Below are 26,572 nucleotides of genomic sequence, written 5' to 3'. Positions count from 1 at the left end.
CAAATTTATCGATTCCAATTAATCGATTCCAATTAATCGATTCAAATTAATCGATTCAAATTAATCGATTCAAATAAATTGATTCCAATTAATCGACGTCTCCGCACTGAAAAAATAAACTAGTCAATATTGCAACGGACTAACGTTAAATTAGTCTTTAACGTTAGTCAATGCACCCGGACTAGCAAAAATCTTCGTTTCATCGCTGCTTCTTAGTTAGTTTACACTGACTAAGGAAAATATAATCTCAGCTTAGTCGGTGGCGACGGACTAAGGTATTTTAACCCATGGACTAAGAACGATACGGACACCCGATTTACGCCATAATCGTAGCTTAGTCGGTGTCGACGGACTAATGTATTTTAACCCAATTCGATTCACTTCAATTTGGAAACCGAGAGGCAACGGCAGCTTGCTGGGCTTGGCATAGTTTCATACGATCACTCTAAGCAACTTTCAACCGTAAATCACCCAAGAAGGTCTTTAGAAGAATGGAGGTATTAACTGCATCATCGGCCTACCTGTTATTCCTTTAACTAGAAGGTAAAATTAAAGTTAATTGTTAGGCCACTGGCACTAGTACTGTATTATGGTTAGTGTAACGCTACCGTTGTCACGTTGGCGTTTCGCAATACACAAGTGCAATGACAGTGAGTAGCCTATAGGCTTCTACTGGGTACTGCAGTGCATTCTCAACACTAAAGTGTGCATTCTAAACACCAATTAACAATGTGTTATGTGTGTATTGGGCTAGATTGAACAGTGGCACATGATCTTCTAATTTATTCCCAAACAAATGCTGGAACTATAAGGCTCAATAGTTTATTTGAAGTCTACACTCATTTGGTAAAGATTTCCTGTAATTTCCCATGTGAATCTAAATGGGTAGGCTTTGTGATATTGAATAAGCAAGGCTAGACCTTCAAACGTACAGTCACAGTCGGCTGAACACATTATGTTGGCTAGTCAACGGTATTATATGTTGCGAGCAGTCAGGATGCACGCTTCAGTTCTATTTAACCTTTTCATTTATCATTTTTTAGTATTTAATTTCCGGTCACGCCCAGGAAACAATTGCGACATTCCTTCACGGTCGACTTGCTTACTGTAAGAAGTATTAACCGTTTTTTTCTCAGGAAAGCTTGATAGTCTGAAGTTATTATAACATGTGCTTTTAGTATACTGCCAAAAGAGTAAGTTGTTGTATTTGTATTGATATTTTATGTAGAAGTAACGGAAAATTTAGTATGTTTAGTTTGGTCTAATTGCACGTTTTTTTACTGTCCAATGTAGTGCAGGGTTCACTTGCGCGAATTCAAATTATTCTGTTTATGTGTATGTATATGCATCGATTCTTAGATTATGATGTTTTTTTGACATTTATTTGTAATTCAAGCATATCTGTTTAGTAGCAAAGTTTAAAGGTTAAGATTAATTAGTTTTCTCTTTTTGATCCTACTGTAGATTGAATGAAACTCATTGGCGTAAATAATAGATCAGATGATACAGTTTAACGCAGTTGCTAAAACTCTGGGTATTCTCTAGTCTTCGCCGGTCCATTATATACTTTAGTACTACTAGTAAGACTAAATCAAAACGACCGTAGACAAACTTAGTGTAACAAAGTACTGATTCTCCTCTAGCCTAGGTCTAAACAGGCTTGTTATGTGAGCAAGCAAAACAACAACTAAAAACGATTAGGCCTATAAATAAGTTGGCTCAGTGCATTTCTGTTTCTAAAATTTTATATTTTTAAAGATCATAAAAACAAACAAAGATTTAGCCCATGTTTTATTATCTCTGTATTCTGGGCATTTGATTCTGGTTGCAATGGTGATGACACTCTCGTTCAAATTTTCAGCTTTATACAGTCTGCTTCAAACTTTGGGATTGTTTTTTTGAGACTATAGTGGAAGCAAATCTCACATAACTTTGTGGTGACAACTTTTTTTTTTTTTTTTCAAATGATGAATACTTTGCTGTTTCTTTTTTCCAGCAGGAATTGAAAAGCCAAATATCTAAGTCAAGGGTGAGCTTTCCTGTGATGTACGACACCAGTGTGGAGGCAACAACAGAAGAGGAGAACTGTGTTATATATGGCTTAAAGACATGTTTTAAGATGATATATTGGTACCCTTCGCAGAACAAAAGAGTTTATCCAAGAGTCCAAAAAGCAAAGGAACAAGTACCATAGAGAAAAAAGATGGAAGAGTGAGTTTAACTATTGTACCCAACTGTTTAATGATATTTAAGATACTTTTCATAACCTGTTTTAAAAAAAAAACAGTCTAGTTTATCATTTACGTGCAAGCTTCATAAGTTTGGTCAAATTTTCACTGATCTGTAGAGTGGGAGTCCAGAGGGTTTGGTTAGCTGGGAAGGTAACCAATTGCCTGGTACATCACAATGTTCACAATGCATTCCTGTATATGAAACCTGACGACTGGCAAACCGACTGTGGTGGATGTGGCTGGGAGAGCAATTTTAAAGTCACCTAATAGCTAACCTAGAGCAGCTTTCATGGTAACCACATCAAAGTAAGAACAATGTGTCAGGTATGGCCCCAAGAGCAACAAATGGCCATTGCCAGTAATTAATGGTGGTGGGGTACCCCTGCCAGTGATCTATAATTGACCCCTCACGGCTGACCTAGGTCAGCTCATGAGGTAACCACTTGAAACCTACTGGAAAATGTTGGTTAGGACTTCAGATACAAGGGATGGGCATTGCCAGTAATTTTTATTGGTGGGGTACCCCTGCCAGTAGACCCCCAATATGCCCATCCCCTCATTGACCTAGGTGAGCTCATGATTTGACCAGTTGAAACCTACAGGAAAATGATAGGTATCACTTCATATGTAAGGATGGGCATTTCCAGTATTTTATATTGGTGGGCCACCACTGCCAGAGTCCGCCCATCCCTTACATATAGAATCCTGTTAATAATTTTCCAGTAGTTTTCAACTGGTTAAATCATGAGCTGACCTTGATCAATGAGGGGGGGGGGGGCTTTTTGGGGGTTTACTGGCAGGGGTACCCCACTAATATAAATTACTGGAAATGCCCATCCCTTACATATATATAGAGTCCTGCCAATCATTTTACAGTAGTTTTCAACTGGTTACCTCATGAGCTAATCTAGGTCAATGGGGGATGGGCATTTTGGGGGTCTACTGGCAGGGTTACCCCACCAATGTAAATGACTGGAAATGCCCATCCCTTACATATGAAGTGATACCTATCATTTTCCAGTAATTTTTCAACTGGTTATCTCATGAGCTGACCTAGGTCAATGAGGGAATGGGCATTTTGGGGGTCTACTGGCAGGGGTACCCCCCCCCCAATATAAATTACTGGCAATGCCCATCAGTTGTATCTGAAGCCCTAACCAACATTTTCCAGTAGGTTTCAAGTGGTTACCTCATGAGCTGACCTAGGTCAGCCTTGAGGGGTCAAATATAGATCACTGGCAGGGGTACCCCACCACCAATAATTACTGGCAATGGCCATTTGTTGCTCTTGGGGCCATACCTGACATATTGTACTTACTTTGATGTGTTACCATGAAAACTGATCTAGGTTAGCTATCAGGTGACTTTAAAATTGCTCTCCCAGCCACACCCACCACAGTCGGTTTGCCAGTCGTCTGGTTTCATATACAGGAATGCACTGTGAACATTGTGATGTACAAGGCAATTGGTTACCTTCCCAGCTAACCAAACCCTCTGGGATCCCGGTCTGTTGGGATCATTATTAACATGATTAACATAATTATTAAGCTTTGAGAAATAACTTGGTGTTATGCTGTGCAAAGCTAATAATAATTCGGTAAAGCTGCTATTCCTGGCTTATAATTTGAGGGACCTAGATTTAAATGTATACCTCCCAATATGTTATAAAATTTTAATGTAAATGTATGTTTATGATAATGTGAGTTATCATGTGCTATATCTGTATCTGTTCTTACACGTATATCATATTTTCTGTTCACAGGTCAATAATGGTGCAGATTTTGGCTTCCTGAAGACAAGTGGGAGGCCATTTGTGGTTAAGAGAAACACTCTTTGTTCGTGAAGACTTAACTGGTGTCGATTTGGGGTACCACTTTAAAAGGAAAGTCATGAGGAACCCTTGCCCAAGATTCAACTTTGCATTATTGTGCAGTGCTATACTTTTGCGATTCATGTTTGATCCATTAACTTGTCTTAACTTTGTTGGAAAAAAAAAATCAGATTTTCAGATTTTATTTACAGTGATTTCTTCTCTATCTGTCGAAAGTCAGCCTTTTGTAGACATCAGAAGTTTTATCAGAAATAAATACTGCCAACGTACACATTATTTGTTTCTTCTTCTCTCTTTTCTTTCAGTGATGCTAGTCAGTGAAACTAGTCGGGTTTAATTCTTTCAGTGAATCTAGTCGGTGCAACTAGTCAGTCGATACGGACTAAGAAAGGTTAGTCGGGAGAGGCACCATCCTGACTAATGTAAAACCTGCTATAAACTAGTCGGTGGCTCATATAAATTAGTCGGTAAAGACCGACTAATGTCACCAACTAATGTAACTGACTAATATACATTTACCGACTGAGAAATTGTTGATCGACTAAGCTGACGGACTAAGATGACCGACTAAGAAATCCAACTGACTAAGGAATAAATTAGTCGGTATAGCAACTGACCAAGGCTATGTTAGTCGGGAGAGGCACCAGATGGACTAATGTTATGTTAGTCGGTGAACCAATTTAAGTTTTCAGTGCGGTTCTATAACTTGGAGAGTCAGGTTCTCAAGGAAAGTAAGTTGTTAGCAAACTTATTGTTAATCAAGTTTTAACGTGTTACAATCTAAGGAAATTATAACAACCTTTGACCATCGGAGGTGGGGAAGCTGTCGTAACAAATATTACTTGTTCTCCCTATCGAATATGATTACACTTTTAATAGGGAAAACAGAATCATAACAAAGCCTCCAAGGTTATAAACAAAGAACGGACTTAGAAATCTCTTGTCGAGAAAAATAAATACTTTAAGTTTCTGAAATACGAAAAAGCTGAGGAGGTCTTAAATAAATAGAAATTTTACAAGTAGATCATCTATAAAAGATTCAAAGGGAAAGAAAAACAACAACGGAAATAATATTAAACCAATAAAATTTCAATTTTACACTCCTCCCCCCCCAAAAAAAAAAAACCTAATTGGGCTTCAAATCCGCAGTTGACATTCTATAATAAGACACAAACACACAAAATGGGCAAAGACTTCTGTGATGGATATGAGTCCTCTCCTCAGAGGTATTATTTCGAGAGTGTATTCTATTCGGGACCGTCTTTTTAAAATCTTTGTTATTCTTTAAGTATATTCAGTTGTTAAAGTGAGAATATATTATTGTTTATCCCATATTGTCCACCTCCCCCCTCCAAATTGACTCGGCCCCGAGGCTATGACCTCCTTGACCCAGGAGTCCCCCTCTACCCTGACCTGACCAATGAGATCATACCTAAAATATATCGGACACATGCAGGCAGATATGAGAGCTACTGTACCTCTTCATGACAATGCCAACCGGAATAAAGCGTCTTTTCCTTTCTTTCTTTTTACCACGCTTGGTATCTCTATGGTAACAATCTTAATTGTGCCAATTCGTACATATTTGAATACAATAAGGTCAACGACCTTTTACAAGTAATGATAAGTACATTAAAAACAATAATGCATCGTAATTAGCTGAACAGTATAGTGCAATTACTAAATGAGTCTATTAACTACTCGTAAGAAATACAAGCTTTGCCTCTTTGCTTTAGTTCTTTCTCAAGTTTAATAGCAAATTTTAACTTATATAAAAAATCCCTATATCTCATTTCCGTGTTTGTAATATTTTTACTGAAGATGAAGTACTTGAGATGAAAAATTAAGAAATTATATTGGTGATTCACAGAAAAATGATACCCGAAGCATATGTCATTCTTCGAAAATATATACTGACTGCCAAAGAAAAGCTTGCTCCACATCTAAAATGAAGTTCGATATCAAAGAGCAATCCCAAAACAGATGTAACAGGGTCTCATTATAGCGACCACAACTGGAATAGTATCTAGCAGCTGCCGGTTGCAATTCGAGTAAAAACTAACTTGTTTTAACAGTAACATTAATTAATATACATAAACCGCCATGCGTGTACATTAGTTTAATCTGCATGTCTATTCGCTTGTGTCTATACGTGAAAGTCCAAGTCATTTAGCTGTGTCGTTTTAAGAACAATTCAACATAAATATATAACCTTGTAGATTATATATTACAATATGTACATTAACAACATTCATTAGGGTTTCGAAAATTAATGTTTAACAAAAAACTTGAACGTAAACCTATACATGGGAAGTATATACTAAAGGAAAATTATGAGTCGATTGAATGTAAAGGTGACGCAAAGCGGCAATTATATAAAGGTGACAGAAGTAACCTCTAGTAAATAGGTATAGGCCTAAGTCCGCAACTATAACGTGGTCACTAATATAACTTTGACGCATAAGTTAAAAGTAAGGGAAATTTGAAATCCAACGAGGTTATGTATATCTACTGTTTTGCATACATCTACATAGAGTCCAGTTTCTCGAAAATAGAAACATCAACATACCCGATGAGAAAATAAATAGGTGAGATGATTTTTTTTCTTACTTGTGTAGTTATGAGGATACTTGCCAAAGCTCATGCAATAACGCAATGCAGTGCGTGATAAGAGTGTAGAAAGTCGTTTAATTAGAATAGCTATTAACGATTGATAACCTCAATGAGTAAAATATTTCTAGAATTCATTCTTGTGATACACCTTAATAGCTAAATATTGTATCATTTAGGAGATTTCTATAGGCCTTTCATGTTTATATCATATTTAAGATTGTAGGATTAAAGCAAGCTTAAAAATCGTGTGTGTACAAAAATTTGTTATTCTTTGTTACTTTTATTATAATTACTTTTTAAATTGTAATTGTTTGTAATAAAAGGGGGATATTTCAAAACAGGGTTTGAAAATTACTTTTGTCTTTAATTAATACTACTGATTTGAAAGTGTATTGAACGGTGGCGGTGTCACAACACACTTTGAAATGATAATACCCAGGATCCAGCTACCCAACCAACCAACCATCCAGCCAACCAGCCAACCAGCCAGCCAGCCAGCCAGCCAGCCAGCCAGCCACCAGCCAACCAGCCAACCAGCCAACCAGCCAACCAGCCAACCAGCCAGCCAACCAGCCAATCAGCCAGCCAACCAGCCAATAAGCCAGCCAACCAGTCCTTTCTATCGTACACGTTCCTCCAAATACTTCTAACTTTCAATACATGAAGCGAATAAACAAAATATTGCAGATGAACTATCAATAACTAATGCACACAGAGGCTTCTAGAGGCTCACCGTACCCTTGTAACGACTACAACATCGAACCCTCTCTTTTGAGTCTTCAGTTTGCTTTAAACATTTTCTGAAAATGAGAATAACTGTTCTTCCATACCCCCCCCCCCGTATTGACTTCGCGCTCATAGACTATGCCCCCCCTTCCCTTCCCCATTACTCTCCTCAGGCCTGAATATATATAATACAATTTGAAAACACACCCAGTTTGGGACAATTTTTCTACAACGTATTTATATGTCCCGCTTTTAAAGCACTTGTATTGTCAGTATGAACAATATGAATATATCATGTTTCTATCATAGGTTAGGAACTGTTTGTACTGTCAGTACTAGTGCTTTGAAGCATGATATGGGAGGACAGTATACAGTGGTAATAGCATTCGGAAATTGTCCCAACTGGCTGGAAAACATCTAAATTTTCATTCAACGACACAGGATCAAATGCACGGCGGTTATCTTGTATACAGATTTGGGCTATAGTAGGGATCGCACTTTGAAGGCTGTGTACTTAGCGATACCATCAATACAAGCGAATATTTATAATTAAGAGAGAACTTTGTACTTTGATTAATATTCGAACAGAAAAGAGTCTCCATGAAAACAATGGGTCAGTTAATTGAGCGATATTGATCGGGGAGTTGTTATGAAAACTCTCTGTGCATTGGTCAACCACTTTGAGAGAGGAATTGAAAGCACAAATTGAGACCAAAATAATTATAATATGTAGATTGACCATCAATTCAATCATCATAGTAGAACAGAACAGAGTGTGTAACATTTTAAATATCACTTGGCATATGTTTTGAATATTTTCTCTCTTTTTAAATTACCGATGTTAATAAATATGTATGTAATTAATAACTTAACAGATTGGTAATTTAGCAAATAAGAAATGAAACAAGAATCAGAAGTAATAAAGACATATAACGTTTGCTTTCTCAAATAATATATGTTATCAGCGAACAACATCAGTTCAAAGTATATGTTTCGTAAGGGGGTGGGTTGAGGTGGAGTGGGTGGGTGTTAGGGTGGGGTAGGGACATGCACCAACACTTCTTGAGATATAATGGATAAGGAGAAAACAAAACGGTTTTACAAATCTAGTGAAATTTCTGCAAAAATGAAACACCTAAAGCAGGAAAAAACAAATGAAGAACGTCTAAAACAGACAAATTGGACAGCAGGCAACAATATATCAAGAGAATTGCAATCAATTGTTGAGCAAATTCAGGTAACTTTAAGCAATTGTTTTTTTCAATTGGGGGAGAAGAGGGGTACATTGGTCTTCATGGGTGTTATTATATCGTTCCGTCATTATTTCAAGTAAAACTATGTACAACTGACCAGAATCATTGTGTTTTTCTATTGTCTTTTATTCTGTCTATTTAACAATCCCTTAATTTTATGGAGGACATTGTATCAATATCTAACTATGAATTCTTTCCCAGTATCTCACTCTCATTTTGTTTTCTTATCTTTGAAACAGTGAATTTACTTTCCTGTAAAGTCAAGTTTCATCATTCTTCTCAACCATAGTAGCCGGATGTGGTCCAAAGATTGCCAAATGTGTTTATCGTCAATGTTTCAGTTTGGGTAAAGAAATGTTGTATTTAAAATATAGAAAATATAAAATTCCTTTAGTCATTTTTTTAAACATGAGAAATGTGAATATAGTTTTGTTTTACAACAAGTAGGTCACGCTTGCATAGTGATAAAGAAGTTTTGTTCAAATTAAAACACCTTCCATGAGCATATCTTGTGAAGAAAATAAATTGACGTCGAGTAACTAATGTCGTGAACTTCTCGCTAAATCAAATAATGAAATGCTCATAACTATAATGAGACCAGAGAGTACAAAGGTAGTGTTTGGAAACTGGCCACTCTACGACAACCAAGACTCTTCTTCAAGGCTAACGTTTAATAATATTGTAGCTTTAACAACGTTTCTAGACACATTTACGCATGTCTCTTCCAATCGTTTGTTCCGTTTCATTAAAGTGTTCCGAAGTTACTCTTATTACCGAAGCCCTCCCTAACCCAACCCATTCTAATCGCATGCATCCTTCCGACCCACCAACTAATTTCTCGTGATGTTGAACAATTCTGTAATATTTATAATTGCTTCACACTTAACGTTAATATCTATTATTATCATCTATCCTGCTGCAGGGCTGTGTGGACGCAAGTATTCAGACAATTAAAAACAATATCGCCATCTTAGAGGGCGCTTGTCTTGGAGTCTTAGTATTCCGAGTAAAGCTTAAGAAAGGTGTTCCTATTATTTCGTCCTTTCATCGGCATTTTCTGTGACGTAATGATTACATCACTAAACACACATCTGCATGTTGCCTATTTATTGTAATATTTGCTGATCATGCCGTTTGATTCTTTACTACCGAATACTTACATAACACATTAAGTTTTAACATGTATGGGCCTTAGAAATTAAAATGCTAGATATAATTTGTGATAAATATATATGTATATATGTATATATATATATATATATATATATATCAATGACTGTTGTGTATTCGTATTTAGTTGCCTCCAAATTTTGAAACAGAAAATGGAATGTAGATTGTGAAAAAAATGGAATACAACGAAAGTTTGTCTATATGCTTCTCTATGTCCATATTTGGTACAACATGCATCACCTTGAAATGTTATTTTCTCGACAATAAGGGCTTGTGAACTAAGTAGAAATTGATTGTTCTTTATTCATAAGAGATTATTGCACAACCAGCGAAAACACATACATAGGCTGCAGCCAGTCATATTTCCCGGTACAATGATATCGCATGAAAGCTTATTGAAAGCCATTCACCCCAGTAAAGGTATAACGATAAGATACAATTTGTCAGACATACGCGATAGTTTTTAAAGTTGTCAGCATATGTACCTTCCTGTATGGTAATGTGATCTGGGTATGATCAGCAACTTCTCTGCAATTTCATCAATTTGCAGAACAACGTAACAGGAAACAATCAGATTTAGACGATAATAATAAAGTTTCATTTTAGATAACGAAAGCCATCTTAAAACATATTATCTCAAGGTCTAACCCTATGACCCCCTCTAATCCCACCCCCCCCCCCGGCCTACGCCGCTACGCCTTTGCATCCACCCGATCATCTTTGGTCCGGTCGCCATACGTCGTTACCAAATGAAGATGTGTTAACTTACTGAACGTATAACGTTTCAACGTGATATTCCAAATAATACTTCAGTTGACTACGGAGAGCCAAACGTTCCATAAATGTCGCAAAAGAAAGTGAAGTGTCCAAAACGATAACAACATGTTACAATTCGATATCAACATGTTACAATTCCATATGAACATTTCGAAACAAAATACAATATGTCATTGCGTCTATCAACATGTCAAATTTAACATCAGCATATCAAAAACTTGTAACAGCATGACACGTACTACACTGGTCATGTCAACATTGCTTGCTAGATACAATATTGACGTCGTTCTATAATTTTGGAACATCGGCGCGCGCCAACGTTTCGTTAATGCCCAAAACTGTATCAGTATGTCAAGATTTATATGAGAATGTCCAATACTTGTGTCAGCATGTTGAGAGAAGGAAATAAAATATTCAAGCCAAAGGGGTCACGTTGATGCCTTAGTGTAATTTTTAGGCCCTTTGTCTATTTTCACATGATTAATTCCTGTGTGGGCAATTAGGCCTTTGAGGTTGCTGCATGGGCCCCGTTACAGTTAAAAAATGAATTCGTTGGTATTTTTGAATAGCGCAATGTCCAATAGAGCCAACACCTCTAAAAGAGTTATCCTGCTTTTTGTTAACATAATCAAATCATGTGTGGGCCATGGGCACTTTATGGCTGTTGTCTGGGGCCCGGTACAGATAAAAGTCGTCGATGGTATTTTTTGGTTTCTCCAATGTATAAAGGGTCCAATGCAACTACATGAATTATCCTTGTGTCTTTGCACATGATTAAATCACGTGTTGGCCAGGGCCCCTTGAGGTTGTCTGTGCCATGGTAGAGGATAAATTTGTAGTCATAGGTTTTTCTTTTTTTAATACCCGATAACCATAGGGTCCAGCGCCAATAAAATGAAACCATCCTGCTCTCTTTTCCCATGATTAAATCATGTGTGGGCCCTTTCTGGCTGCTGTCTGGGTCCTGGTACATCATAAAATTGTTGTAATTGGTATTTTTGGATACCCCAATGTACAAAGGGTCCAATGCCACTTTAAGAATCATCCTGCTCTCATTTCACATAAATGAATCATGTGTTGGCCACAGGCCTTTTTTGGTTGCTGCCTGCATGGGCCCCGGTACATCATAAAGTTGCTGTAATAAGTATTTTGGGACACCCCAATGTCTAACTGGTTTCCGCAAAATGAATTATCCTTGTCTCTTTTCACATAATTAATACCATTTTGATGGGCCCTCCTGCAGGGCCCATCACAAGGTACAATTACTATCATTGCTATGGTTTCTAAAAGTATCTTACTTTGAGTTTTATCCAGCGCTTTTGCCTTGCCTCTTTTACATGATTAAATCAAAATTTGAGCCCCCTATTTTAATTGAAGGCACCTTTAGACTACATACACGCACATTGTGTGGCACGGCAGCAGTACATAACCTTGAATCCTGGTCATAAACGGACATAACCTGCCCATCAAACCCTCTGTCTCTTTTCAAATCTTCTGGGTTCCCGGTCCAGTTGAGTATCGCATCCATGCAGACTGGGTTGAAAGTAAACGCAGGCCAAGTGCAGTGCAATGCAATAAACTAGGCTCACATCACTGCAAGATGCGAGCCATCATAATGACGTCACAGGTCGATTTACTGCAAATTTATCCTCTACCATGGCCCAGACAACCTCAAGGGCCCATGGCCCACACGTGATTTATTCATGTGCAAAGACACAAGGATAATTCCTGTAGTTGCATTGGACCCTTTATCCATTGGAGAAACCAAAAAATACCATCGACGACTTTTATCTTTACCGGGCCCCACACAACAGCCATAAAGGGCCCATGGCCCACACATGATTTGATTATGTTAACAAAAAGCAGGATAACTCTTTTAGAGGTGTTGGCTCTATTGGACATTGCGCTATTCAAAAATACCAACGAATTCAGTTTTAAACTGTAACGGGGCCCATGTAGCAACCTCAAAGGCCCAATTGCCCACACAGGAATTAATCATGTGAAAATAGACAAAGGGCCTAAAACTTGCACTAAGGCATCAACGTGATCCCTTTGGCTTGAATATTTTATTTCCTTCTCTCCTTCTTTGACATGTTGATAGACGCAATGACATATTGTATTTTGTTTCGACATGTTCATATGGAATTGTAACATGTTGATATCGAATTGTAACATGTTGATATCGATTTGGACATATATATATTAACTTGGACACTTCACTTTCTTTTTCGACATTTATGGAACGTTTGGCTCTCCGTAGTTGACTTGCTTAACTGTTGGCATGATGAGAATCAGACCTGAAAATAGTAACTTCGTAACACACTCGTGATATCCTTGTAACAACTGGATTATAGCCTAGTCATAGAGCTGTCCAAAGTCTAAACCTCTATCAGTTTGAGCAACCAACCTGAGGGGAAAGGACTTGTACAACAGAGCAAAAGATATCACACTGTGTGAAACTATAGGATTATAATAGTGAGTAAAAGGAGTAAATTTACAAGAACAAAGAAAGCAATACAGTAGACTGAAGACTGTCTCTGACTTCCAGGTAAGATATCAATCTTGTAAATCACGGAAGGGGTTTCTACAAGAATATCTTCCTTAAGCACTAAAATCCGAAAAAAATGTTTTCTCCCTCTTTTGTTGATTACAGGATTGAAAGTAAGGCACACACAAGATTTCTACCAATCACCGAAATTGTTGTTCAATAAATGAATTATTAGTAATGCGTAATATGGATGGGGGGGGGGGGGGATAGTACCTTTACATGGGGTCAGTAACTATATGTGGAGGTAGTAGGCCCTACCAATAATATCGGGGGGGGGGGGGGGTGGGGGTAATACCTGTAAGTTGCGTAGTACATGTACTGTGAGGATAGTATCTATATACATATACATCTGGTGTTACTTACATAGGCCTGTGTGTGTAGTACCTAAATAAAGGAGGGGAGTATCTATATCTGAGAGGGCAACTGGTAGGTGAGCTACCTTTGTATGGGAAAGTACCTGTAAGTGGGTTGGTACATTATGTGGTGGGAAGAAACCTATGTACAATGTACAGGGGATCCATTCATATGTTTAGAGGGTATAGGCCTAACTATATATAGGAGGTAGTGGACCCTACCTATATATGTCGTGGCACATATAGGATCTATAAGATGTAATAGCAATATATAGTATAGCACCTATAATATGATGTAGTAACAATATGGTGTAACACCTATACACGATGTAGATGGTGTAGCGCCTAAACATGGTGTAGTAACATATATGGTGTAACACCTGTACACGATGTAGATGGTGTAGCGCCTAAACATGGTGTAGTAACAATATATGGTGTAGCATATAAACATGGTGTAGATTGTATAACACCTACATATGGTGTAATTACAATATTGTGTAGCACCTAGACATGGTGTAGTAACAATATATGGTGTAGCACCTATATGTGATATAATAACAAACTATGGTGAAGCACCTATACATGGTGTAGATAATATATCACCTATACATGGTGTACTAACAATATCATATAGCACCTATACATGGTTTAGATTTTTAGAACGATAGCATTCTAACTATATATGAAGTGGTACCTATCATGTGCAGGGGAAAGTTGGAGAGAATTAGGCTCCAAAAAAGTACTATTGTAAATAAAAGTTAGCCATTCTATATGAATAACTAGCCATTTATGAGGTAATGCATCATACGCTCTGGTTCTCGCCCCTACTCCCCAGCAAAAACTGTGTCCAGCATCTTTAGAGAAACTGTGTTGTAGAAAGGTGAGAGATTTCCCCGGCTCTGCCCCAACCCAGCACCAAACTCTCATCTTATCGGAATTTCACCAAATTCAACACGAAAAAGAGTCCCAAAATTCTCACTACTTCACTTATTCTGTTATTTCTTTAATATTTCCCCTAAATTCCCATTGTATGGTAATTGCTGACAGCATATCATGAACAGCATAAAAGCAAGTTTTATTTTTATCGCTGACGTATCATTATATGTCACATGTTTATTTTTACTTCCTGTTTCGATAGATCTGAAATTGGTATCACTCTTTTGTACAGTGGTTGTATATAAATCATCATGGTGGCTGGATGTGGAGCCAAACTCTCAAAGCTTATTCTGTTTATTTTCAACTTTGCATTATGGGTAAGTACAGAACAAAGTGTGTCGTTATTTTCTTCTTTTAGTGTTGCATGACACACAATTTCCGTGTATATATGAAACTCCTCGGCTCTTCCAATAAGTATTTAGTGCCACCGGAGGCAAAGAGGGGAAAGGGTGGAGGGGGTGAAGGGGGTGGAGGGGGTGGAGGGGGTGGAGGGGGTGGAGGGGATGGAGTGTGTTAGGGAGAGCATAGACGATGCCACCGGAGGCAAAGAGGGGAGAGGGTGGAGGGGTGGAGGGGTGGAGGGGGTGGAGGGGGTGGAGGGGGTGGAGGGGGTGGAGGGGGTGGAGGGGGTGGAGGGGGTGGAGGGGGTGGAGGGGGTGGAGGGGATGGAGTGTGTTAGGGAGAGCATAGACGATGCCACCGGAGGCAAAGAGGGGAGGGGGTGGAGGGGGTGGAGGGGGTGGAGGGGGTGGAGGGGATGGAGTGTGTTAGGGAGAGCATAGACGATGCCACCGGAGGCAAAGAGGGGAGAGGGTGGAGGGGTGGCGGGAGTGGAGGGGATGGAGGGGGTTAGGGAGAGCATAGACGGTGGTTGCACTCGCCAGGATAATGACCAAACAAATACCCTTAATGTGCCCCATTTCATAACTTATATGCCGAACCAGATTTTGTAATGAAAGAATTATATTACTGTTCATGTAATTAAAAAGCACCCATGTGTTATTTAAAATGAAAATTAAAACAAGAGTTGTTGAAAAATGTATGAATCCAAAATATTTTAAAAAGTTTAATTTTTGATGAAATCCTCCAACCCCTCACCCCCCCCCCTCCCTACAATCTAGTATATATGGACGCATCGTTTCATGCATTACGAGTCGATAAGATTCCATCCTCTCTCCTCTCCACGAGAAGGGAATATTAGTGACCTTGTTAAGTCTGTAAATATACATAATTTACCTTCATAGATTACCAGCCTTGCACTAATTGGTCTCGGGATATGGGTACTGGTCTCAGCCGCCAAGTTCGAAGCCATATTTTCAGAGGATAATATTTCCCTGGTAGGAGGCATAATGCTAGGTGTTGGCGTCTTCGCTTTTTTTGTGGGATTCTGCGGTTGCTGTGGCGCTATGAAAGAAAGCCTTTGCCTTCTGAGAATGGTGAGTACTGACTGAAAATTAGTATCCAACTTTCAAAAGGATAATGACGTAGTCAATAATGTCATCAGATTAAATTGCTTTTGATTTAGAACGAAAGGATCGGTTATGGCACATAATTGGTGGGGCGGTAGGGCCAATATGAGTTACCATGAATGTTTGTCATGTTTACAACAGACCCCCAACTTAAAACGAAAATGGTTTATTTCTTATTGCTTGGTTGGAATCATCACTTTAGTTGTATTCGATGTATAGCAAAAATATGCCATCATTCGTTTTTCACTTTTTATTTTTTTTCACTTTTTATTATTTGCCTTAGTATTTCTTGTTCATGGGCCTCATAATTGTGGCAGAAGTCACTGGAGGAATTCTTGCTTTTGTTTTCAAGGCAGGGGTAAGTAAACTGTTTTGTGTTTTGGTTTTGTTTCTTTAAATAACTAATAACATGATTGTTTCGAGACGCGTCGGACATTACATGATTTTCAGGTAACTTGAGAATAGTAATAAAAAGGCTGCTAGAAACTGCATGTCTAGCTTGTGCAATCTGCAAATCTTCAAACTGTCATTTAATGTAAGAAAACATGTAGAGGGCAAATATTGTTTCTATAAAAATATGAATATAGATGAAGCAACTGGTATAATAGGTTTTGAAAACATTCTGCTACGGTACGTATCTTACTTGGACTTCCAGTTAGCCTAATGAATATCAACTTATCATACAGTTAGGCTAATGCATGTTAGCTTAACACAGTTAGGCTAATGAATGATACCTTTATACACAGTTAGGCTAATGAATGTTAGCTTAACCCTCCAACCCTTTTCTGGGCGGATTGTGCCAATAAAAAACCTAACACTTTGAAAACTGTGTATTTTTCCAACCCTTCTAGTTATAGACTTGGTTTGAATGTTAGAATAAAGCTGAAATACAGATCTGTTCAAAAATATTTTTTTTTTGTGGGGGTGCTATTGATGTTTATGTTTATTTCCAAAATGTTGGTTCCAACTTTGTTTTGATTCAAACAGTGTGAAAATTCTACATTTTGCCTTTTTTTCTTATAAAAACGATCCAGGCTCGACTTAGAAACAGGCCAATACGTTCAAAAATGTTCTAGAACAAGCCAAACACTTCAAAAAACTATCCACGGTTAGGCTAATGAATGTTAGCTTAATACACAGTTAGGCTAATGAATGTTAGCTTAATGCACAGTTAGGCTAATGAATGTTAGCTTAATGCACAGTTAGGCTAATGAATGTTAGCTTAATGCACAGTTAGGCTAATGAATGTTAGCTTAATACACAGTTAGGCTAATGAATGTTAGCTTAATGCACAGTTAGGCTAATGAATGTTAGCTTAATGCACAGTTAGGCTAATGAATGTTAGCTTAATGCACAGTTAGGCTAATGAATGTTAGCTTAATGCACAGTTAGGCTAATGAATGTTAGCTTAATGCACAGTTAGGCTAATGAATGTTAGCTTAATGCACAGTTAGGCTAATGAATGTTAGCTTAATGCACAGTTAGGCTAATGAATGTTAGCTTAATACACAGTTAGGCTAATGAATGTTAGCTTAATACACAGTTAGGCTAATGAATGTTAGCTTAATGCACAGTTAGGCTAATGAATGTTAGCTTAATGCACAGTTAGGCTAATGAATGTTAGCTTAATGCACAGTTAGGCTAATGAATGTTAGCTTAATACACAGTTAGGCTAATGAATGTTAGCTTAATGCACAGTTAGGCTAATGAATGTTAGCTTAATGCACAGTTAGGCTAATGAATGTTAGCTTAATGCACAGTTAGGCTAATGAATGTTAGCTTAATGCACAGTTAGGCTAATGAATGTTAGCTTAATGCACAGTTAGGCTAATGAATGTTAGCTTAATGCACAGTTAGGCTAATGAATGTTAGCTTAATGCACAGTTAGGCTAATGAATGTTAGCTTAATGCACAGTTAGGCTAATGAATGTTAGCTTAATGCACAGTTAGGCTAATGAATGTTAGCTTAATGCACAGTTAGGCTAATGAATGTTAGCTTAATACACAGTTAGGCTAATGAATGTTAGCTTAATGCACAGTTAGGCTAATGAATGTTAGCTTAATGCACAGTTAGGCTAATGAATGTTAGCTTAATACACAGTTAGGCTAATGAATGTTAGCTTAATGCACAGTTAGGCTAATGAATGTTAGCTTAATACACAGTTAGGCTAATGAATGTTAGCTTAATGCACAGTTAGGCTAATGAATGTTAGCTTAATGCACAGTTAGGCTAATGAATATCAACTTATCATACAGTTAGGCTAATGAATGTTAGCTTAATACACAGTTAGGCTAATGAATGTTAGCTTAATGCACAGTTAGGCTAATGAATGTTAGCTTAATACACAGTTAGGCTAATGAATGTTAGCTTAATACACAGTTAGGCTAATGAATGTTAGCTTAATACACAGTTTCAGGTTTATACCAATTGCCAATTTTACTCACATTAACCTAAATATTACGTCATATTTCATGTTGATTCTCCCCTCCGCCCCAGCCAACCCCCACACACTATATACCAGTTTCTAGGGGTCCCATTGTTGCATTGCTGCATGTATCAGAACCACCCCACCTTGCACCTCCCTAAAAATACTAAAAGTAACTTAGTTGAATGGATTATAAAGTGAATAAAAGAGACATATTTTTTTTCATGGTATGAGTATTCAGTACAAACTCTCTTGTTAATGTTATGTCACCATAAAAGCATTGGGCATAACGATTGTCACAAAATCGTGAATCTTAAACAAGTAGTTTCAAATCTGCCGAAGAAGAAACTGAAAGTCGGCATAGGTCTTCCAACGTTGTCTGGATATTCTAAAATAGTCAGCTGTTTGGACTTCAGGTATGACGTCATGACTACAAAAACGCATTTTTCAATTTTGAAAAGTGATTTCACATAAATATGCTAACAATTAATTCTTCCTCGTTTTTTTTTATTATTTCATGCTTAGATTGAAGACTCGATGACTTCCGGTATGACGTCAGCGATTACTAATCAGTACGGTCAAACATCAGCTGCTACCGAGGCTATTGATTTCGTCCAGAAAGAGGTAAGCTTTCCAAGATAACTGGTCGGGTTTCATTCTCAAATTTTAACGCGCGTATATATGATCCGTTTCCTGTATTCCGCTGTTTATTAGACTGAAATAACTAATTTTCCTTCCCGCCGAGTGTGCTGTTTTCATTTTTTTTGTTTTGATTCTAACTAGTCTCCAGTAATTCCTAATAATAATTGAAACAGTTCGTCTGTATGGCAAGCCGTTTTATTTTATTTTATTGATGAATTGATGATAGCTGTAAGTTATTAAAGATATCTGTAATTGACTTACATACATCTTTAATTCACCATCTTTGAAGATATCTTTAATTTATATTCTTCAATTATCTTCAGTTAAATTAAGGATACTCGCACAGATACCTGATGAAGAATTACAAATATCTTCAATTCATTCATAAGAAATAAAAACAGCTTGCCATATGTCCGCTAACCCTATACAGAGTACTACGTCATTAACTCTATTTACTCTTAGTGTACACTGTACTTTGGCACATGTAATTTATTACAATCCATTCCAGTTTATAAATTACATTTTAAATTACCAATTATTTTGCATGATATTTTCAATATATGACTTAACATTCCTTTAATTGTTAATTTAGTAAGTCAGTAACAAGCTTTGAACTGAAGGAGCCGGTCTTGTGTATTTCCTCGTGTTATTTAAATGAACTTTCACCTTTCGTCACTTTGAGCCTCAGTAGCAGCCTTGTCTTCCGTTACAAGAATAACTAATCATACAAGTTTCTAATCCGGAGTTAACAATATTACCTGGACTGTATTTAAGGTCAACTATCACGTGTCTTTTGTCTGTTCTCGGACTCCAAGCTTACATTCCATGAACAGCTTTGTGGTGTACTATGTTTAAGTTATCTTTATCTTGACAGATATCTGATGATGGACCATGTTCTAGGCCTACATGACCATTATTATTTGTATTTAATACAAACCTTTAATGGCATCTTTTAGTTTGAGTACTTTATGACCATTCGCATTTGCATTTTATACAACCTTTTGTTTGTATCTTTCAGTTTGAGTACTGCATGACCATTATTATTTTTATTTAATACAAACATTTTGTTTTTATCTTTCAGTTTGAGTACTGTATGATCATTATTATTTGTATTTAATAAAAATCTTTTGTTTGTATCTTTCAGTTTGAGTACTGTATGACCATTATTACTTGTATTTAATACAAACCTTTGTTTGTATCTTTCAGTTTGACTGTTGTGGGGCTAACAACTCAGGAGATTATGTTGGCTCACAATATGAACTTAAACATGGACTTGGAACCCTGCCTGATTCGTGTTGTTCTCCTGATACAGCATCAGGAACTTGTAAATTTACCAATCCTACTAAATACACGGAAGTGAGTACCACTTTGCACTTTGAACCCAATTTAAAAAGAGAACAATGACGTGACACTATAAAGATAAATAGTAAAACAGACCACAAAATGAATATACCCTCATAACATTAAGCAAAGCAACACAAATTAATACTCATTATGAACAGACGATTCAAACTAAAACCAATGCAACAGACTTCAAGTTTAACTTACACGTTATGCCATTTAAAAGTATTCACTTATCGGTACTGAAATATCTGAGACTGATCAAAGCGGCTGGTGTACTGAGTCTACTAAATTGATCATTTGGTAGCCCCTCGATAACTACACAAGCTTCACATATATACATATTACTTTCATGTTGTCACCTTAACGATGTGTTACACTGTTTTAATAACAGGTGTTACGTTCATTTGGTGGTATACATGAGGTGAAAGACAACATTTTGGTGGAGTTGTTAGAATTGATAAATGATGAAAATATCCTATAAAACAATTACGAAATGCACAAAGTTACAGCTTGAAATAAGTTGATGTTTTGAGAGGATTAATTGTGTTCTCTTACAGGGATGTGTGGCTGCGAGTATTAACACTATCGAGGACAACGTGGTCATTGTTGGACTCGTTTGCTTTGGATTCATTCTCGTTGAGGTAAGAGATAATTTACTTTGGTAAAGTCTGATGATGGCTTCGAAATAAATATCAAAATACAGTATAAAAGAGCAATAATTTTGTTACATAATTATATTCCATACGTTAACGTGTTTTAGTCAAGATTTCAACTATTTTATTTTTAAATTTCGAATTTTATGAAACCAAAAAGAAAGTGATTATTTGATTGCAAAACACACTATTTTGCAAATGTATGGATCCAACTGAATGATTCATTACTGCTGTGGACTGTATATCTACTAAGACAAGAGAGGGACATAAACATACGACTGCATCACACTCCACTATTCATGTCAACTCCGACCCCCACCCCCACCCCACCAACCCAGCTCTTTTTCCTTCGGCTTTTCAGAGTCTTACATGACGGTACAAATCGTAATCAATAAATCAATCCATTCCTTTCTGTCAGTTTATTACATAACTATATCAACACAATATTGAATATTCCAATCAATTGAATTGAATTATTTCTTTTTATTTTGATTATCCTTACAGATTTTTGCCATGGTTTTCGTCTGCTGTATGACAAGTGCAGTCAAAACAAACAGTTACACCAATTTCGCGTAAATCAGAAAGAAACCTTCAAGAAAAATATTATTACTGAACTAAATCAAAGTTGAATTTTATAGAAGCGTTGATATTCCCTCATTTATCGTTTGCCTGAAGCATTGAAATACTGAGAGGGCACGTATTGGTTATGATCTCTAGAATTAGTTACAGATATGTAGAATTTCGAAAAATGCCTTAGAAGACAATGTTTGTACAAAAGTTTACCCTTCAAACTTTGACTCGCAAATGATGATCCAATGACTGTTTAGTTTACGGACAGTACGCTAATTCATACATGTAAGTTTTGTGACAAATATTATTATCAGAAAATGTAACTGTAGACATCAAAGTCAGTTTGTGTTTTTATTAAGAAATAAACCTTTAAACTTTACTGGTCCATCAATCAGTGACTGGACTGCATAGCCTAATCTAAGGCGTTCATAAAATAGGTAAGCATTTCCAAAGCACCACAAGTCTCATATCAGAAAAAAATAATATATTTATTACAAATTAGTCCGAGACAAATAGTGTTGGAAGTCATTTATTTTGTTGCTCTGTTCTCAGTATGATGTTAAAACAACATTTTTTTTTAATTGAATTCGAAATTAACAGTTAGTTTTGGATTCACGCTATAGCTGCAAAGTCGGTATATTGAGTTGCTTCAGCTGAGCTAATGTTTTTAAAGGCAAGTTATCGACAGCTATAATAATAACCAAACATTAAATAATATTAATCGTATTCAGTCTTGAAGTATTGAATTATTTTAACTTTACCCTAAATAAAGAACTTTTAGCTAGAGTAACCGATTGTCTTTATTTATTTTTTATTTGATTTTCGGGTATTTCTTACACGTGTCTTATATATGTCAGACAAAAGTTTAAAAAAAATCATATCTCACTTTACACTGTAACATAGAACAATTACAAATGCCGTGTCCCATCACTGCGTGACGAGTCAATTTCTTTAATGCGCATGCGTGGAACATGTAATCACACCAGACAAACTTCGGCAATGACCAGTCAATATCAATATTTGACTTTATGTCGATCATTGGGTAGACTATATGAACTTGGCCCACTATTGTGCTTTCCGTTTGAGGTATGTGGGGTGTGAGGGGGTGGAGGATGGAGTTTAGGTGACGGAGCAGAGAACATATTGTTTGAAACAACTGGATAGTACTATTTAATATCACACAGATTTCTACAACATTTTTTAATTTTCGTCATCAATTTCGTTTTGCTTTTGAATCAATTAGTATATGTTCTCTTCTTCGTCTTTTTAAAATCTGCATCTTCTTGACATCTTCTTCTCTGCTACTTTCTGCCTATTTATAATAATCCCGGAATATGAAGCGAAAGAGACAAACCCAGAAGCCAACATCTTTGGGCCACATAATCAATAATATATTCTTCATTGCAAACATTACAATAAATAAAATGAATAAAAATGATGGAAACAAATGTGAAAACATTAAAGACATAAATATGTTAAAGATACTAACTAAATATCTCTGTAAATCAACTTTTTTTCTTAAAATGGTTTCAACTTCTGAAAAAGTAAGATGAGAATATACAATTTCTCCATGAGTTGAGAATAGCTATTTTGAATGTTTTGAACAAAACTGTAACAAAATGAATCCCGACAATCTTTTACCTGTCACCTAAGACTTAAAATATGTCAATATGTTTTACGACAAAGTTCGCACTACGTAATCATGGTACAAATAATAATATCTCAGTTATGGAATTCACAAGCTTCCATACAACCACACTGTTCACATTAGCAAACCTCATCCAGAGAGTAATTCAACCTTCTACACAGGACCTTTAAGTTTGCTATAAATACCTTAAAAACGATTTTGAGTAAATTTTGGAATTCATTAATTTTTTGTTTTCGTTTCTTTTCGAGACTAACCTCACCATACATTGTAGTTTGCTAGCTTACGTTGAGCTTTTTTTTTCAATTTCAACTGAAAGCGAAAAATATTCACAGCGATGAAAAGTTGAGTAACCATGCACATAAATTGCTTACCTGCAGATTAACTTTTTCGGAAACAATCCGAATAAGGTGAAGGGGCAGGGGGGTGGGGGAGGAGGAGGAGGTCTCAAGCCTAGCTTCTCGGTCTTTGGCTAGATCATGTGTAGTATCTGTTCCCCTTAGTGGGGAATCGTGATTCACACGCTGCAAGGGAACTGGGGTTGAGAGCGGATCAGTCGTTCAGTTGTTTTGTTTTTCGTGCCCATGCAGGTTCTTTCCTGGGTGACTTTGCTTAAAATATGTCTCGACCATATTCCAAATTATACACAGTAGGTCTGATAAAATTTCGACTGACGACTTAAGATGGCTTCAAATTCCCAAAATTAATAACGTTTGCTTACTATTAATTCAGGTTAGCATTGCAAGCTGGTTGTTATCTGGTAACCTAATTATGTTAACGTACGTTAACGTTAACATAATTCGGTCATTTTCCCCCAATGGAACATACGGTTGAGGACTGTTAATATAACATGTTAAACATTATATTACATATGTCAGCAGTTTGTTCCCTCTAACCGGATCCGATATAACGCTATAGGTCTGTCTCAGACTAGATTCCAGTATGTACAAATCACGCTAAGTTCAGTACTGACTATTTATGGTATGAATATTCATATATGGGCAATTCGTTTTGCATGCAGAAATATAGAAGAAATATGATTTAGTTTGGTGTTAAGCATCTCTTCTAGTCAATGTTTACTGTTCTAATGAGCAAATAGTGCGCTCTTTACTATAGTGTTAACGTGTGTTCAGACCTATGCATAATTATAGAATAATTACTATGTACTAAAAATGGCAAAAAGTATATTTATGCCTCTATGACAACAACATTAACGATAAACAAACTTTGCCACGATATCTGTAAAATATGGATAACTTATGTAGCTGTATTGATGTAACGACTGCAGGATGATATGTCTAATTTATGAACGTTCCTATATCATACATAGACCCAGTACTGCTTATATCAATACATCAGTACAAAAAGTAAAAATGAATTGTTATTATGAAAATAACATCCTGCACATTGTCGTTTCCAAGGAAATTATAGGTAATAACGTTTCAAATTTTGTTAATTAATTTTGCCCAAAGGCTTCGTAGAGATTTTAATGTATGGCAGAACCTTTCTTACTCTAAGTGACATGATGAAGTTATTGTCAAAGTACATAGGTACTTAAACGAGAGAGAAAAAAACCCCCATTGTCATGTAGTTTTTCATAATAAACATGAGCAACTATACAAATGAAACCGAAACTAAACTGTTCCAAAAATTCGTCATCAAAGTTTGATCACATTATATTAATATTTCAATGGTTATGATTTTTTTGTGATATGTTTTTAACTGAAGAAGATCATTACAACTGACTTAAAGGGATATTACTGTTGATTGGGTTGATTGTTTAACAAACTTGAAATGAACGTCATTTTGGATCACAAAGATATTACGAATTTTTTGTCAAAGGATATGATATGGGGTACCTTGTAATGGGTACCTGGCAATAGCAAAATGAGTGACGTCATTAGATCAATTGAAACCTTAAAATGTTTTCGGTTTTCTTATAAAATGTAATAATTTATCTATCCATAGAGGAATATGACATATCTTCAAAAACATTGAGTATTGATGAAATTCTAAATAAAGAGGACATCAACAGATTAGCGAACACTACAAATGTATCACATTTTACGGATAAATGTGATAGGGAGATAAACTAGGAGTAAGGCTTTAAATTGAAGCATAAGTTCTCTGATGACGTCACAGACCACCTAAACTAAGATCCACTTCCTGGAGTAACGGAGGGGTTATAAAATGAAAACGGATTATTTTAAATGAGCTTTCTCGAATAAGGAGCAATGTATTGAGGTTCAGTGTTCAAGGTAAGTAACATTTTCTGATACCGGAATATCCCTTTAAATTTTGAACGTAGAAAGTAAAAAGATATAGAACTCGAAGCAGAAGAATTTATTAAACAAAAACAGTCGTTTGGAAGGATCTGAGGTCAAAGTTCATTCTATAAGAACAGTTCACGCTTCAAATATCAAGCCAAGGTATCGTTAGTTCATTTTTACTTTTTTGACCAGATTTCTTCTTATTTTAAACTTGTCACATTTTCTATACAAGGATTTATAAATAGCACATCAAATGATATTCACTTTCATACCACAAAATAGGTTAAAGTGTAAGTTATGAATATTTAATTAATAAGAAAACAAGTATGTGCTTAATGGGAATACTTTCGGAAGATTTCATTCTCCAATCGGGTGCCACAACTAGTTCAAAATATTACAAATGTGTTTTGTTTTTCTATTTACATGGCAGACACTCAAATACTAAACACCCTCTGGCACTGGATCACTTTCCTCCAATATTCGCAGAAGTCACTTACACAATTGAAGGTTTTAATCAATTCTTACTTCCATTTAAGGATTGCACAGAATATCTTATTGGTAATTGGACTTGCCTAAAGTCAATTTTCTGCAGTGTGCACTAATCAATTTTGTTTAACAAGTTATTAATTAAAGACATTTAAGGGGTGACGCTCTTTAAGAAAAGCTTTTATCATCATCGTCATATTCTTCTGCCTCTCGTATCGCTCGGCACAGAATGATGGAAAACACAATAACAAGGACCTGTTTGTAAAAAAGAAAAAAAAAGAGGACGGCATTGCATATAAAAGGTAAGCACAATACTTATTATAATGACAACACTAATAAATTGAATAAGTCATTAAGAGATTGGGCAAAATAGGCCGTCAGCAGGAATAATCTAAGACTAAGTATTATACTTGTATGCGATGAAGCTCGTTCGCTCTCTCACTCACTCGCAAATTCAATCGCTGATCCACTCACTCACGTACTCACTAACTCACTCGCTAACTCGCTCACGCACACAGGCACTCACGCAATCACCCACTCACAATACGCCCTCCCGCACTCACTCATGCACTCACTCACGTACTAATATCTCAATCGCACACAATCACTCACAATACGTGCTCACGAAA

General features: G+C 36.5%; 2 protein-coding genes across 2 annotated transcripts in view; one reads left to right on the top strand and one right to left on the bottom strand.

Moving 5' to 3' along the window:
* Positions 1-12,979: 12,979 nt before the first annotated feature.
* On the top strand, positions 12,980-26,202 carry LOC139969946 (CD151 antigen-like). Its single transcript, XM_071975373.1, has 8 exons — positions 12,980-13,149; positions 14,641-14,755; positions 15,683-15,874; positions 16,191-16,265; positions 18,859-18,957; positions 20,182-20,331; positions 20,877-20,960; positions 21,477-26,202. The coding sequence occupies exons 2-8, from the start codon at positions 14,690-14,692 to the stop codon at positions 21,546-21,548; spliced, it is 738 nt and encodes a 245-aa protein (XP_071831474.1). The 5' UTR covers positions 12,980-13,149; positions 14,641-14,689; the 3' UTR covers positions 21,549-26,202.
* The window catches only part of LOC139969947 (CD9 antigen-like), a 64,731-nt gene continuing 61,070 nt past the window's right edge, over positions 22,912-26,572 (bottom strand). Inside the window, exon 6 of the mRNA XM_071975374.1 lies at positions 22,912-26,198. Coding sequence (XP_071831475.1) covers positions 26,112-26,198 — 87 coding nt within the window. The 3' untranslated portion in view covers positions 22,912-26,111. The remainder of the gene's footprint in view (positions 26,199-26,572) is intronic.

The sequence above is a fragment of the Apostichopus japonicus genome, chromosome 7 (genome assembly GCF_037975245.1).
Source record: "Apostichopus japonicus isolate 1M-3 chromosome 7, ASM3797524v1, whole genome shotgun sequence".
Lineage (NCBI taxonomy): Eukaryota > Metazoa > Echinodermata > Holothuroidea > Aspidochirotida > Stichopodidae > Apostichopus > Apostichopus japonicus.
The sequence above is the reverse complement of the archived record's forward strand: the minus strand, read 5'-3'. Positions and strand labels throughout refer to the sequence as shown.

Excerpts from the sequence above, each read along its gene's own strand:
- LOC139969946 (XM_071975373.1), top strand. The coding sequence starts at position 14,690 with ATGGTGGCTGGATGTGGAGCCAAACTCTCAAAGCTTATTCTGTTTATT. Across the intron at positions 14,756-15,682 it reads TTTTCAACTTTGCATTATGG|ATTACCAGCCTTGCACTAAT; the intron begins GTAAGTACAGAA and ends TTACCTTCATAG. Across the intron at positions 20,961-21,476 it reads TTGGATTCATTCTCGTTGAG|ATTTTTGCCATGGTTTTCGT; the intron begins GTAAGAGATAAT and ends TTATCCTTACAG.